Source organism: Astatotilapia calliptera, chromosome 18, assembly GCF_964374335.1.
Source record: "Astatotilapia calliptera chromosome 18, fAstCal68.1, whole genome shotgun sequence".
NCBI classification, from domain to species: Eukaryota; Metazoa; Chordata; class Actinopteri; order Cichliformes; family Cichlidae; genus Astatotilapia; species Astatotilapia calliptera.
The window spans coordinates 17189831-17205977 of record NC_137439.1 but is presented as its reverse complement, the minus strand read 5'-3'; the positions used below and the strand labels follow the sequence as shown (position 1 = coordinate 17205977).

General features: G+C 41.5%; 1 protein-coding gene and 2 long non-coding RNA genes across 3 annotated transcripts; 1 reads left to right on the top strand and 2 right to left on the bottom strand.

Moving 5' to 3' along the window:
• The first annotated feature begins 168 nt into the window (after nt 1-168).
• Nucleotides 169-6762, top strand: ube2v2 (ubiquitin-conjugating enzyme E2 variant 2). The gene is made up of 4 exons (XM_026150618.2): nt 169-312; nt 5330-5478; nt 5568-5693; nt 5882-6762. Exons 1-4 carry the CDS (start codon nt 297-299, stop codon nt 6026-6028), a joined length of 438 nt encoding a protein of 145 aa, XP_026006403.1. The 5' UTR covers nt 169-296; the 3' UTR covers nt 6029-6762.
• Nucleotides 6763-10182: 3420 nt separating this feature from the next.
• On the bottom strand, nt 10183-11735 carry LOC145421863 (uncharacterized). Its single transcript, XR_013903236.1, has 2 exons — nt 11349-11735; nt 10183-10819 (listed from the first exon to the last, which is right to left on the bottom strand). It is a non-coding gene; the product is annotated as an uncharacterized LOC145421863 (long non-coding RNA).
• A 129-nt stretch (nt 11736-11864) lies between these two features.
• LOC113011321 (uncharacterized) lies at nt 11865-13542 on the bottom strand. The gene is made up of 3 exons (XR_003270518.2): nt 13214-13542; nt 12597-12770; nt 11865-12154 (listed from the first exon to the last, which is right to left on the bottom strand). It is a non-coding gene; the product is annotated as an uncharacterized LOC113011321 (long non-coding RNA).
• Between the last annotated feature and the right edge of the window lie 2605 nt (nt 13543-16147).

Sequence of the window (16147 nt, the reverse complement as noted above, 5' to 3'; positions counted from 1 at the left end):
GTGCCACAACCAGTAATCAGGATTAAGTCCAGGCAGGTTTGAGTAACTTTGTAACCTTAATGAATGGAATCATCATTTAAAAACTACTTTTTATTTGCTGTGTTTACCTTTGTCTAACACTGAAATTAGTTTGACGATATGAAACATGAAAGAATGGAACGAGAGTGAGAGTGGACAGGTGCGAACAGCCTGTCAGCAGCGTGCAATGCCGCTCTCCGCCGGTGTGATGCTGCTCGCCCGATTTTTAACCGCCGTGATGTCACACATCTGTGTGCTTCTGGACTCGGCTGAAGAAGATGGCGGCCTCCTCAGGTTTGTGTGTCTTCAAACTAACATATACAGCTACGCAATGTGCAGCACAAGTCGAGGCCTCGATGTTATTTCAGTCACGACACTGAGACTTTTTACTTAGGAGAGAGGTTTATGAAATCGCTTTGATTTGTAATTTACTGCAGTCGATGAAGCAGTGAGCCTCACGGGAGCCATCTATGTCACGGAACTGGTGTGTTGGCTAACCCTAGCTATATAGCGAAGGAGTGACTAGCTGGCCCCGTGAGTTAGCTGAAATAGCTTAAGGTGGTCTTCGCTGTGGCCCATACGGACACCGTGCATGTGAAACAAACGTTAGCTATAAAAATCCAGTATAAATTTTTGATTTGGTTTGTAGGTTTCTGTTAATGTGTTTCGCAAACAACCATAGATGGCATTAGCTAGTGAAGCTAACTTAGCGACTAGAATATTCCAGCACCGCGCGGCACTCACTCCCATTTTGTCCAGCTAGCTTGATCGGAATATTCTTATCGCATATGAATGTCGTAAACGCGTATTTTGTGATTAAATAGCAACAAAAGCACAATAACCGAACAGTTAAACATGCTTTATGAGAAATTTTGTATAGCTTCTCCATGAAGCATCACACACGGCAATACACATAATGGTATCGGAAATGTTTTAATGTGGGGAGCAGTTCCGCCTCTGCTTTCATTAGCACGCTGCTCGCTATTGTTGTGGCACGCTTAACGCCTTTGTTTAACCCGTTTTCCATTAGGTAAAAAATGTATTGTATTTACACGAGGTGGGTATTTGCAGGTGTAGGGCGGGGAAGATAGTCGAGCACCAGATCGATTAACTACAACCGCTGTAGTGGGCACGCTTTGTTTCAGCAAGTAGTCGGGGCCCGTGCTTGCCTTCAGCGCTCCAACAGGAAGCGTGGCTTTTCAAACTTGCAAAATAAACGCCCTGAACGACAAAACAAATGAATAATAGCAAGTCGCAGCAAACGGCTTTTATTTTTGTGCAGATCTTAAGCAACCATAACGGAGACGAAACGGCAAAAGGGAGCGAAGTAGAGAAAGATTTAAGTTGCCCCATTAACGACACACATGTGGGGACGTGGGGAGCTGTTTAGATGTCTTCCAGTCGAGTTCTTAATTTGAATTGCAGCACTACCTTTAACCGTGACTGCAACTGATAATACTTGTCAGACAGGTGAGGGCAACAAAACTAGCATTCAGTTTGGACAGTGATGGATGTGGCGAACACACTCATTACTAAGCCGATCCTTTATTCTGTGGCCTTTGCACCAACCTGACATGATAGACCAACAGTCACCAACTCGGCTCGTGCTGTTGTGGAGACCAGCTGATGAATCAGTCTGCTGATATTAACCAGTCGCATTTGTGTCCGTATCTATGTGTTAATGAATAATCTTTAATTAGCAATACAGACAAAAATGCTGGTAACTGGTTTAGAGCCTCTTCTTTTGCTCCTCTTGACTGTTTTTAGCACAGCTGACATTTCAAGATCGCTCCTGTGCTCTATTACTTAATCTTTCTTTCACTTAAACTTTACCCTGGTGTGTGTATATGTAGATAATATTGACTGATAAATCAGTATTTTACATTTTTAATTGCTGAATTTTTGCAAACAAACAAAGTATGTTTTATGACCAAAACCTTGCACTTAGTGGCTCATCTTCCATTTGAAAAACAGACCATTACCAGAAAACGCAAACAACAAATTTCCCATTGGGAATTTAATTTCTTTCCCAGAGCTAAAACTTTGTAATTAGCTAAGTATTTACAGAAAGGTATAAATAATTTTTGTTTAATAAAACAAATTGCACAAAAAAAGCCATTCACAGTGAATATAAATGTAATGTAAAGTCTTGCTTTTTTCCTCGTCTTACATTAGAATTTCTGAGCATCTTTTGACGATCTTCAACTCCGTTATTAGTCAATTAACTTGTCATTTATTTTCTCAATCAGTTATAATGTTGCTATTACAGACTAGGGATGTTTGATATAACAATATATATCGGATGACGATATAAAAACGTCTATCGTTTCATTTTATGCTATCGTTTGTTTCGTGGTGTCGCAAAATAAACTGTTTACGGCAATATTTTTCATCGTTTTGATGGTCACTGTAGTGGCTATATTAATTTCTTAAAGTTCTTTCTTTCTCTTATATTTAATATAACCACACTACAGATGGACAAGCGCCTGTTTTTATGCGTTGTCTTTAGCAACAACGACGGTAAAATCCCTGCGTGTGGCTTACTTATTTTCCACATAAACCTTTCACAATAAAGCTCAAGATCCTGTTGAGACTTTTCAAAATAAACTGAATCACGTGAAAGAGTATGCAGAGTATTTATGGATGAGAAGCGAAAAAGAGCCATCGGGTGCTAAAACATAAACCTTAGACTCAGACGTTAGAACAGGCTTTTCCCCGCAGCACACCGTGTAGTAAATACTCACAAAGAAAACGGCGGCCGTTACAACTTATGTCTAAAAATGTATAGTATCATGCATCGGTTAAAACATTCGACTCCAGGTACGCGACGCCCAGCTGGAAACACTTCACGCAAGTCAAGCTGCCTGAGATTCACAGAATTTACAGAAAATGTTAGATTTGTGTGATTTATATTGTTATCGGGATGATAGATGTCTTATATCAGGATATGAGATTTTGGTCATATCGCACAGCCCTATTACAGACAGTCCTGTTGACATTGGTGTCTCTGCAATGACTGAAATCTTTCAACAGTTTCTAGGGAGCAGAGACATTTTAAGAGTCAGCCATTGCAGTCTCAGATGAAGGGCTGATATTTTTTTTTTTTCTTTAAAACTTATCTCTGAAGTCTGACCATGAGGTGAAATGAAAGATTACATTTCTTCGCCTTCCGCTCCAGGCATGTGGTCTTTTTTTTCTTTTTTTTCTTTTTTGAAGAAAATAACTCCCTTCACTTCCCTTTCTGCTGGTTTGTCTTTAGGATCATACTTATGAATACCAGTAGTTTCACGTATGCGCAGCCACCGCTCCTCTAAGAAGTTCATCATTTACAGTCTGCTGAGTGCCTGTCAGGCTATGTGTTTTATGCCAACTTATCAGCCCCCCTACGAATACCCTCCTCTCCGAGCAGCCAAACATTGGGTTGAAGAGTTTTGAGCGATGTTCTCATCGGCCCAGATATTAAGACGCTGGTCATAAGATGGATTTTACTCTGAATCAGGTGTTAAAAATCAGCAGTATAGGCCCATGTGCTTCAGCTCTCGTGACCATTTCCAAACAGCTGTCAAAGCGCCGATATATTTCAAGCTTCAGTGTTAACGCGGCATCGCATGTCTTCAGCGAGTGACTTCTGATCAAGGTATCAAATTCGAGGCACAGAAGGTGAACGTAACATACTGTGAGCCGCGGTCTGCCGAGCTATTTTTTTGTATCAGCTTGTCCTGTTTTACGCACATTTAACTGCTTCACTCTTGTACATGGATTGCATGTTTTGATCCGAAGTGTGAAGTCAAATTTTCATGAAACACTAGCAACGGAAAAAAGCAGACCGCAGATTATCAGAGTGGTGGCTGCTGAATATTTTCCTGCCGGTCAGCTAATTGTTTCAGCTTCGTGCGCTGTACCAATTAATTTGCCATATATTCAGTCAGGCAATTGATCTTTTGACCTGTAGATTGTCATACAGTGAAAATCGTTTTCAGATCGGCATTTTAAAACTGTTTTGTCAACAAAAGTGATTTGCATCCAAGCAGCAAAAGGCAAATTCAGACTGGTAGGATTTTCAGTAGGTGACAAATGTTACATAACAAAATGCAGCTTTCCCATAAAACCAGGTGATCATTACAGCTCTAAACCAGCTGTTATGGACACATCTGTTTATACTTTATGAATATTTTAGTTTTTTCTTTAGTAACAAATCTCGTGAAAGCTAAACTTATAGAAAACAATGACTTCATTGAGCCTCACTACTGTTTGCTCTCCTGTTAGCGATTTCTAGTCCTAAGATCACTGCCTCCTGAGGATATGTGTAATAAACGATCCAGTTATGCATGCAGCAAGCCTTAATATTAGTCAGATAATGCGTTACTGCAAAAGGCACCAATGCTGTGGAGAGTTTTAGTTTAATGACTCTGAAGTAGTGGATGAGGCCTGGCGACGCTGATTGGCTCTGGACATGTGTCATTTAGAGCAGCCACGCCGCTATCGCTCAGGTTATTGTTCAGGATACCTCGGAACTCTGATGTTCGACTTGGGAATAATGTCACTCCTGAGTTAATGCATTCCTGAAAAAGCGAGGACAAACGGGGACATCCAACTCCAAATTTTGAGTCGCATATCTCAAAATTCTTGCCTTTTTGACTCAAAATCTGAGGACATTTTTTAGGCAATGACCTTAAATTTTGTCTTATGCGCGACTATTTATTTATTTTTTTAAATAGTATCCAGCTGGATGAGTTATAAAAATGTGTCCCTTGACGTCTCACTGTAGTGGTTTTGTAGCTGTTGCTAGGGCTTGTTCTAGGCAGTAGTTGCCTGGGTAACCCTCCACGTTATTTGACACACTGTCATACGTCAGTGAGTAGTATCATTCGTCCTCGCTGGTAGACAGTGTTTATTAAAAAAAAAAAAGTTGCTGATGTAACTCGGGAATGTACATTTCACTTTGCCAGCAGTTATTTTGCCTGTCATTGGCTGACGTTGCTGAATGTCATTGACTTCATGTGGCCTCTGGTTGCCACATGGTTGCTTCTTTTGACGCAACTTTATTGCGTTGGCTGATGTGTTTTTGCTGTTCACAGATGGCACGATGAAGAGCTGAAAGATTCAATGGGGATTTTGTGTTTGTCTAAGTAAAATAGCCCAAGAAAACGAATGCCATCGACCAATAGACAAATTATTTTAAGTCCTGTTATCAGCCGAGAGTTTCATAATCTCTTCAACCCATTAAAGAATGGCTAGTTTTTGTCTTTTTTGGCCATGCAAACACCTTTAAATCGATCCTCATATTCTCTTCGTTCCTCTGTTATTTTAGGAGTTAAAGTCCCACGCAATTTTCGCTTGTTGGAAGAGCTTGAAGAGGGCCAGAAGGGCGAAGGCGACGGCACAGTCAGCTGGGGCCTGGAGGATGACGAAGACATGACTCTCACACGATGGACAGGCATGATCATCGGACCAGCGAGAGTAAGCACGGGAATCTCGTGAATGAACACACTGCCCGCTATTCATATTAGACACCGTAACCAAAGCCATTCTGTTCTTTTCTTCCTCAGACCAATTACGAGAACAGGATATACAGTCTGAAAGTGGAATGTGGACCTAGATACCCAGAGACAGCGCCGACCGTTAGATTTGTAACAAAAATTAGCATGAATGGGATAAATAATTCCAACGGGACGGTGAGTGTCATCACAGATCTGTCAAGGTTATGTATGGCTTTCGCTATCTTCTCTATCATTTCGGGAGTTGTGAAATTGTTTCGCAGCTTTGTGATGCGAGCCGTGCAATAACTCACTGTCAGCAGTCTTGTCACAATGACTGATTCTGTTTGTTTTTTTTTTTTTGTTTCTCCCCTTTTGTCTCGCAGGTGGATTCACGTAGCATACCAATATTAGCAAAATGGCAGAATTCTTATACCATTAAAATTGTTCTTCAAGAGTTAAGGCGTCTAATGATGTCCAAAGAAAATATGAAGCTTCCACAACCACCAGAAGGACAGACCTACAGCACTTAATCGTAATGGATTGTTTCGACCCTCTGTCTTAAACCTTACTCTCTTAGAAATATTGTGTAAAATCATCATGAGGCTCACTTCGCACATCAACAGTATCGTCTGCAAGAGCAAGATTGGACTTTCTTATTACATAGCTCATTCAAAAAAATGGAAAAAAAGTCCCTGCAGTTAAGCACTGAATAGATAGTAAAAAGACTACAAGACCACACTTATCTGCCTATAATAAAGTTTCTTTGACAATGACTTTTGTGTTTTGACCGGTTCCAGCTTGAGTAGGCTTGAAGAGGGAAGCATGATGCCACATTGAGGCTGTACCAGAGTCCCAGTACTTTTGTTTAAATGGCTTGAAGTAAAAGGCAAGATTGGGGGGAAGGGTATGAAGGCATGTTCTGTAACTAATACCTAGTCAAAGAGAAGCCACATTTTTGAGATGTTAGTAAAATTTAGCAGGTTCTTTGAAATATCATGCAGATCGCTGAATATTGAATACTGTGGCTGTAGTCTAAAAGTAGTGTCACAAGGTAAGAAAGATTTTTTTTTTATAAATATATATAAATATATATATATATCTGTATTTGACACGATACCAATATGTTTCTGTTCTGCGGCTCTTTGACATGTAACAGACGTTGAAGCCTGTTCGGTTCTGAAACCCTTGCATTTAACTTCTAGTGGAAATGGCAGGTGTATGAATTTGTGATTTTTCTCAAATTAAATCACTGTCTGCAAAAAAAGGCTCGTCGTGTATTTGACTCCCACACCTAGTGTTTTTTATTTTTTCCACCAGAGGGCCCTGCCAGACAAATAGGCTTCCTCTAAACAGCCGGATACATACACAGTTCGTGGATTATGCCGTGGGAAAGCCGGTTCAAACCACGCTGCAGTCACTTGTGCCAGTTAGAATAATAAAAAGCTTTTTATCTGTTCTGAGAAGCAGAAGCAAGGTTTCCTCTGTGCAGCTGTGGGATTAGCCGTAAAGTTTAATAAACCAAATGAGCATATCGGAGTGTTTAAAGAAGATGCTGTGATCATCTACGCGCACAGGCCTCTTTATTAGGCTGCTTGTTAATTCAAATATTTAATCAGCAGCTTGGTGCTATTAGAAGGAGATGAGGTCAAGAGGACCTGAAGTTTCAAACAGCATCACAATCGGGAGGAAAAGTAATTTCAGTTTAGATGTGACATGGTGATTGGTAGTTCAGAAACGGCTGAGCTACTGGCAGTTTCCTGCAAAATCATCTGTAGGGTTTACAGAGAATGGTCTGAAGAAGGAAATTTCCAGTGAGCTGCTGTTCTCTGGGTGAAAACGACTTGTTGATGTCAGATGAGAAGGGCCAGGCTGTTTTGAGCTGATGGGAAGGCAGCAATTACTCAGTAGAAACGAGGTATGCAGAAGAGGGTCTTTGAAAGCACAACATGTCAAACCTTGTAGCAGATGGACTCGTGAAGCAGACTCACAGACTCACCAAAACTGGACAGCTGGAAATGCCTGGTCTAATGAGTTTCAACTGCTGCTTCAATAATCAGATGATGGTGTCAGAAACAACATGAAAGCATGGATCCATCCTGCCCTGTAGCAATGACTCAGGCTGATAGTGGTGTAATGGTGTGAGGGATATTATCTTGGTGCACTTTTGGCTCCACAGTACCAACTGTGCATCTTTTAAACGCCACAGCCCACCTCGTTATTGCTGCTGACTGCGCCCATCTGTGTGACCACAGTGTACACATCTTCTGATGGTTGCTTCCAGCAGGACCATGTCAAGCTCAGATTATCTCACTGGTTTCTTGAACATGACGACGAATGACCTTCACCGTCACCAGATCTCAACCCAATAGAGCATCTTTGGGATGTAAATCTGCTGCAACTGTGCAACGTTTCATGCTAATATGAACCAAAATCTCTGAGGAAAGTTTCAGCACCTTGTTGAATCTATGCCACAAAGAATTAAGGCACCTATGAAGGTGAAAGTTGGCCTGACCTGGTACTAACAATGTAGGACTACTGAAGTGGCCAGTGAGTGTATATGTAGCAGATTAAGTTCATCTGTCAAACTGTGCAGTGAGGTGTCTGAATCTTAATATTGAAACTTTAATTACCAGGAAGATTGAATAAGACTGCAGCCTTTATTCCTCTGAGGGTGTTGGGTTGTGAAAGAAGGGTTAACACTGCAGTTTGCATTATTTCTGCTGAATTAAATTCCCACAATCAACAAGAAGCAGGCTGAACGTGTTTTGAAAGGATTAATATTGGCCCATTCACACAAAGTTACATCCCAGTGAAAATGACATTTAATGTCTTCATAACTCTTCCTTTATGTGGAGGTGAGACACTGGGCTGCAACGATGAATGCTGAATTTTAAAAAGTGCAAGGCCACTTTTCTAAATTACCATAGCTCTTTATTAATCAGGCCCCAAGTGAGCGTGTGACCTCTAAAAATGATGAGCAGTGGTCCTAGATCAACCTGTGTGACCTCCAAGCTGTATATCTCCTTCGCTGTGGCCTGTGGGCAGCTTGTCTCGTCTCGGGGCTGAGATGAATGCACACCTGTCTGCCATGTCTGCAGCTTGTTAAATAGCTGGTAAAACCCTGCCTTTTGACTTAAGTCACATGTTAAATAAATACGCTACTTAAAAAACAGGTGAACTGAATGTGAATAGAATTACAAAGGAATCTTTTAATTACATGGCAGGAAATTACACATTTGCATAATTGAGAAAGCGTCATTTATAGAAAAACAAGACATGATTGAGTAACTTGTTTCCTAATTTGTTTGCAAAGAATAAGCTTTTATGTGTGTCTGTGTGTGTCTGTGTGCTTGGCCACACTGTGTCCTCTCAAATCAGAGCTCTGTCCCCTAGAGGGCGCTCCAAACTCACGTATGTCCCTAGCAGTGCCCTGAGAAGGGACTTGTGTTTAGAGGACATGGCTTGTCTGAAAAGGCAGCGATGCTTCCAGGCTCCATTTGTGCATGCTGTCATTACTTTTTAGAAACATGATGTGTTTTACTTTGCTCAGGGAGCTGAAGCCCCGCTGCTGTGCAGAGGCTCCTAGCTGGTGTCCCCATGTGTCTTTATAAAAGTAGCTGAGGTTGTGCACATTTAACTAGCATTTCTACTATAAAGCCAATGGATATCTGAAAGCTGGCAAATGTTCCTGTTTCGACTTAGTGTGCGTGCATGTGGGTGTGAGATGAGTCAGTGTTTGCTGCGGAGGATGACCTCGCTCATCCTCAGTCTGTGCAAGACGGGATTTGACTTTCTGGATGTGACAGTTAGTGTATGGGCCTAGCCTCCATCAGCTATACTCTCCCTGCTTGTTGTTTGTTTGTTTTCCTCCCTCTTGTCCCCTTGGAAGTCATGAATATGAAATCAGAAGTGGCTTGTGTTGCAGCCAGTTCACTCAGCGGCTCAGCCATCCCATATATATAAAAGGCAGAGCCCCAGGTTACACAGGCTTAGTCCTTTATTCACCACATGAATTTTTAGAGTAGACTTCTCTGAACCACTTTTTTCTTTTTTGGGGGGGAATCTCATTTGAATGGAGGTAGGAAATCCTTGCTTGACTATTTAACCTCCAGTCCCAACAGACTAATCTGAATTTTAGACTCAGGCACCTGCACAAAAGCACCATCTGAAGCAGCACTGGAAGCCAACTGAGCTTATTACACTTGTACCAACTGTGCTATTTTAGTTTCTTTTTAAGGTGCCAACCCGGCAAAAATAAAGAGTTATATTGCTCTGGGTTGGAGGGGACTCGAGGCACAAAGCCGGAGAGAGCTGTTCAGTGATCTAAGATGGGAAGGAATGCGGTGAGGAGGACATACGTCTCGTCTGCCGGCAGACTGCTGGAACCAGGCCTCTGCTCCCAGAGCTCTCACCTTTTGCCCCGAGGGGCCAAAAGGGCGCGTCTTGTGTCTGTTGATACTGTAAAAAGCTTTGTCTTCTTTATGTCCACTAAAAAGAGACTGTCCTTCTTCCTGGGAAACCCTACTTGTTCCCCATGCACTTACATTTTGAGTCTTAAAGCGAAGAGCGCCTTTCTAATCTCCATTATTCAGGGTAACCTCATACTCCCAACAGTCCCCTGTAATTAAGTCATAAATATCTATAGTATCTGCAGCTAACAGATACTGGCTTTTTGCACATAGAATAGAATAGAATTCAACTTTATTGTCATTGCACATGTCACAGGTACAGGGCAACGAAATGCACTTTGCATCCATCCAGAAGTGCTTTAGTGATATAGATGTATTACAATATATATTAGCAATAATATAGATATGTAAGTATATTACAGAAATGGGTCTATTATGGTATGTTATAATGTACACGGTATGAAGTATGTTATGAATATGCTATAACTATAAGTATGTACAGGCTATGAACAGGATATAAATATGAAAAAAATGTACCCATGTGTAGAAATTATTCATGTGTTTCACTAATGCAGAATGTCAGATTTCTCTAAAATATTGATATTGGCGTCAGACACATTTTAGATTTTGCACTGAGGTTCTTTGAACATGTGTTGTACCATCCATCCATCGTCTCCCGCTTATCCAAAGTGGGGTCTTGGTGGCAGCAGCCTAAGCAGGGTATTCCAGACATCCTACTTCCCAGCCACACGTTCCAGTTCCTCCCTGGAACATTCCAAGGTGATCCCAGGCCAGACAAGATAGATCATTTGGCCCAGAAAACCTCCTACCCAGATGCCCGACCCACCTTAACTGGCTCCTTTGAACGTGCAGAATATCATAGATCCTGCATGATGAGAACCAGAGGATCACCTGTGAATATGAAGAACAGCACTTTGTAAAATTGTAGAAAACTGCATCCTTGACCCATTTAGCAACATGTTGACTTACTTATTCCAAGCTAACCTGCTTTAGTTAAGTTTTATTGTAATTTGTAGCACCCTGAATCTAGATCCTGTATGTGATTCTGATTTTTCTCTATTTTGGTCGCCACCTGGTGCTGAGGGAATCCTATATAGACTCTATAATTTCCAGTCTCATGTTAGCTTAAGTTATCTGGACAAAAGGGCGGAGTGCTAAGATATCAGCTAATGCTTACTGACTCCACAAACAGTAACAGACTAAGAAAAGACTAAAATCTTACTCACAAAAACTGAAGCACTGATTCCTTGGATGGACTGCACAAAACATAAAGTCCACTGAAAAAAGGCACCAACAGCACAGTTCAGTGAAGCAAATGTGAGGTCACCTCAGCCACCAGTTGCCTGTTCACAGGCACCCCTATCATTTAAAGCTCTTGCTCCTGTATCTAGATGAATGAGCTATAAAAGCTGTACCTCACCTAGAGTTGTTTTGATAGTGTAAACTATCCACAGAGTCCATGCTTTTTATCCTGCGTTCCATTTGAAGTGGGATGGTGGAAATTTTTATCTGGAAAGGGCCCACAAGGCAGCTTTCTCACTCAAGAAGTTGAAGAAGCCACGCCAACCCCAACTTTGCAATCCAAGATGGCACCAGTGAGCATGAGCAGTAAAACTGCAAAACTTGTAATCTGTACTACCACTGTATTGTGTTTGTGACTCAGTAAACAAGTCACACACAGAAAGAGCCAGGCTCTATCTGCAAACGTGCTGCTGCAGCACTTTTAGGTGTAAAAACACTGGCATTGCTTTGTGTTTGTTGTATTGCTGCTGATAGCTGAGTGACTCTGCCTTGCTTGGAGGAGAACAAAGGGCATTTTCCCAACTACTACTGTAGTTTATCTGTGCATTATATAAAAAGAAATAAACTCATTGTAAAAGTAAAATAAAATAGGACGAAGGTTAGAAGACAAAAGAGACGCACTACGACACCACCCTTCTAAATATCAACACAGGCAACAGTAAGAGTTTATTCAGTTCAATTCAATTTTGTTTATATAACACCACATGACAACAATCAGCTCAAGAGACTTTATATTGTAAGGTAAAGACCCTACAATAATAGAAAGCAACGAGACGACCCCCTGTGAGAAAGCGCTTGCCGATAATGGGAAGGAAAAACTCCCTTTTAACTTGAAGAAGCTTTTGGCAGAATCAGGATCAGGCAGGGACGCTGTCTGTAGCGACTGGTTGGGAGTGAGATGAGGGAGACGGGACAAAAGACACACTGTGGAAGAGAGCTTTTAAATTAAAAGAACCAACAAAATTACATTTAGATAAGAGATATGTTGACAAACATATAAAATATGATTTAAAAAGTGTTTAATTGTAAACATTTTTGGATGTTTCTCAAACACCGATAATGTAGCTACTGTTAATGATTTAGGTAAACTGTTCCAGAGAGATGGCCCTCTCTATATATGCATGGTGACTAAGGGAAGTGCTTAGAATATCTTCTGTAATACTAATCTCTGTGGAAAGCTTAAAGCAATTCTAGAAAATACCGGGCAGGTGTAAAAATTACAGGTGTATCTATACACAACACACACAATAGACATGAAATAGCGATAAAAGCTACTGGAACAAGGTTAACTGGAGAGATGTGACACCCAGCTGTGACTTCTGTATAGTGGATGTTTAAACATGGCACTTTATAGAGGTTGACTCACTTTTGAAGTCAGCCTCAAGTGGCCACTAGAGGAAATGCAGGTTCTTGCACTTTAAGCTCCTCAGGTTGCTTCTTGGAAATATGACACTGCAAAGCTGCCAGACCTTCCACTGGGATCAGCAGTACTGATCGGGTCCCATATCGACTTTTATCCAAGCTTTTTGCCCTGCTGTGGCTAAAGCAAACACATGTGCCATGAAAACAAAACAGCCAGCTTAATCAGGCTTTTTTCTTCTTCTCTTGCACCTTTTAATCACAAACAGGTGGATAGTCGCAGCAACCCTAAACGAGAAAATTCAACTTCCTTTATCAATTAAGTTATATTTTCTTAATTGATAAGAAAATATAACCGGGTCGTAACAGGCGGGAAGAAGGAGTCCGGTTGTTCACCTCCTCCTGGGCCACAGTTACCTCACCCCATCTAACAAACAGAGGATTTAATGTGGAACAGAGTTTTGCATCCAAACATTAAACAGATTCAAATAATACATTTAAATGGTGGCAAAGAATGGGGTAAAAAACACAGTGACATTGCTCGCATAAGCTAATCAAACACACACAGACAGTATTTGGGGGCTTGGAAACGTGTGTGCATAAGTGTTTAAGTGCTGTACTTACAGTGAGATAAATGAACGCTCCCACTCTTGCTGTGAGAAAGGAGACAGATTGGAACCACATGTCGTGTTGCACTGCTCCCTGGGCTATTGACATGCACTTCACACAGCCGTCCACATTCGGATGCAACGCCGAGAGCTCGAGGTCATTTCTATGCTCGCTGATGTCGAGAGAGACTCGCAGAGTGACAGCCTGCAGTTTATAGGGAAGCTTTGATTTGAATCTGCCGTCAGCGTATGATGTATGGACGTACGCTATCGGGAACATGAATTTAAAAGTCAAGCCGAGCGTGTTGCTTGTAAGTGAACAACCTCATCGCGGGTCAAAGTGACACAGAACAGGGCTTCTTACAAAATGTTGCAAAAAGCAGGAAGGAGGGAGGGGTGGGGGGAGAAAATGACCAAATCGTCTGTCTGTGTACTCACTGCATTCCAGGTTATTTATACAGAGTGAAAAAAAGAAAAAAACTGTGTAGACTTCATGTCTCTGCTTGGTGAGAACTATTAAATTACTGGTGGATGTTTTTAATTACTTCACATAAATGTTGGAACACAACACTTCTCCAGTGTTTTGAGGAGGAGGGGGGCGTAATGTCTCACATGTTTAGGGAAGCACTGGTTTGCACTTAATCATGGTGGTCCCTGTGTGATTCTGACGCTGGAAATGTGGCTTTGTGAGAGAAAAGTGAGCATTCCTTCTGCTGGCGCAAGGGAGAGGAAATGGGTAATAAAACCAGGGGGAAAAAAAAGGCCTCGGCGGCGTGCTGGAGCCAGTGATTCTGGGATCCACTTAATTGCTCTTAAATGAAAAAGATTTTTGGCTTCCCGTTCGCTGTGTTTAAAGAAAAGTCAAATAAAATCCCCACACGTATACCAGCCAGGCAGTGACTTCTCATCCAGCAGTATGAGCGCTAATCCCTCTTTTTTTTTTTTTTTATTTCAGCGCTGCCATCGGTAATATTATTATTAATATTGAGAAAGCTGCTGTTCACAGGCAGCAGATGCCAAAAGGAGGCAGTAATTCAGCTCTGATGCTCATTTACGGAGGCCAGAGAAGTCACTGGGGAAAGAAGATATCAATACTAGTTTGCTGAAGGTTTTTATCTTGGCGCCTTTTCAGGCTTCTTCCTGACAGATATAACAACAAATAACTGTCTTTGCTTTAATTTCGGTGAGGGCCAAGGTTTTGTTCTTTACTATTTAATGGCTTTGGAGAAGGTGAAGTGATTTTACTTAAAGCTGCTGCTAGGAAAGAGCTTTGTTGCAGGAAATAAAAGTGCAGATTGAGCAGCAAGTTGTACTTTAAGTATTAAAAGTCTAAATATTCATTAGGCAGCTGGCTGTAAGTGTTATAAAATTGGGTTATTATTGCCAGGGCATCACTATGCATGCAGTATTCTGTGTTTTAAGAAATCCGGTGCAGTTTATTAAGACATTTCTGGCTCTAAATCATAATGTCTACATACAATTATCCACAAGTGCACTTGTTTTTTACCAGTGAGCATGAGCTTTGTCACCGATTTCCTAATGCTGTGTCATTTTTTTTCTCCCTTACAAGAGCACGACCTCCTGTCGAGTTTAACATTTTATCGTGTTTTTTTCCATCGCTGGCCATTTCTGTTTCGGAGCGCGATGGCCGCGTGTGAAGTTGCCACTCAGAGAGCCATTAGGGCCTGAAGTGCCACGCTAAGCTGTCATGTCGTGTCAGCTGCTCCTTTTGTACTCATTAATTGTTGAGAGAAGTGTGTCACATCCTGTCAGGCTGACTGCTGGTGTCCCTCTGGTCACCCCTCAATGCCCGGTGCCCGCTGATGCTATTGTGGCAGCGCTGGCCACAGAGGAGAGGAGATGTGGCCCTGCAGGATGTGAGACAATACTGGGAAGGAAGAGGAGGGAATCCCGGAGCTGTGTGCAGAAGCCCGGTCAGCCGGGTGTCTGTGAGAGCACTCCCCTGTGACACCCTCCAACCCCACTTCCCCGGAGGATAGACTTTGTCATCCTCTGCATTTTGCATGGCCAAGGAACGAGACTACAGATTGCTTCTTGTCCAGCTACTTTGCGGTATTATTCATTTTTAATTTAGGTGTTCCCATCACTTGGTTGGCTTCAGAAGCTTTATTTAAATGCCCGTATTTAGCATTTATACGCAACATTGAACCTCTTAACAAGTGGTTTATGACACTAATGTAGACCGAGGACAATGGACATATTGACTCACACTTCCTACACTTGTACAATTCATGGTTTTGTTATTAATAGAGGTAGGCCCATGCTGGCTTCATGATTTGGCCCAAAACTTTAAGTTTAATGTGTTTAAAATGAGATATTTGTAGCATCCAGGTTCATTTATGATAATAATTTTTGAAAAACTCCCTTTCAAGTTTACTTACATCAGCAGAGGGAGCAATGTAGAAATGGTACTTTATATGTTTTTAGACTTAAAACCAGCAGAAACCTCTGGTGCTAAAATACGAAGCCAACATAGAGGTGCAGTTTCTCAAATGACCACTTGAGGCTGACTCCAAAAGTAAGTCCATCCCCATAGACTCCCAGCAGAAATGAAAGCCACTTTTGTTAGCTAATTTCACAATTCCTGACATTTCATAGTTGTGGAATCGGAAAGATTTTATGGGACTCACAGGTTTGCAAAGGTGCATTTGAACAAACCACAATATTTCTGTAACAGTGTCCTTTGGATTAGGATTCAACTTTATTGTCATTACACATGCATGAATACAGGGTGACGAAATACATTTGGAAAGATGAGACCAAACCGGAAATGTTTGACTATAATGCAAAGTACCATGTTTGGAGAAACATTAACACTGCATATCAGCACAAACACCTCAGTGGTGGAGGGGCGATGATTCAGGCACCTTCAGGCATCTCACTGAAATGCTGTGGGGGGACCTTAAGACAGAATAAACAAATGACCAAG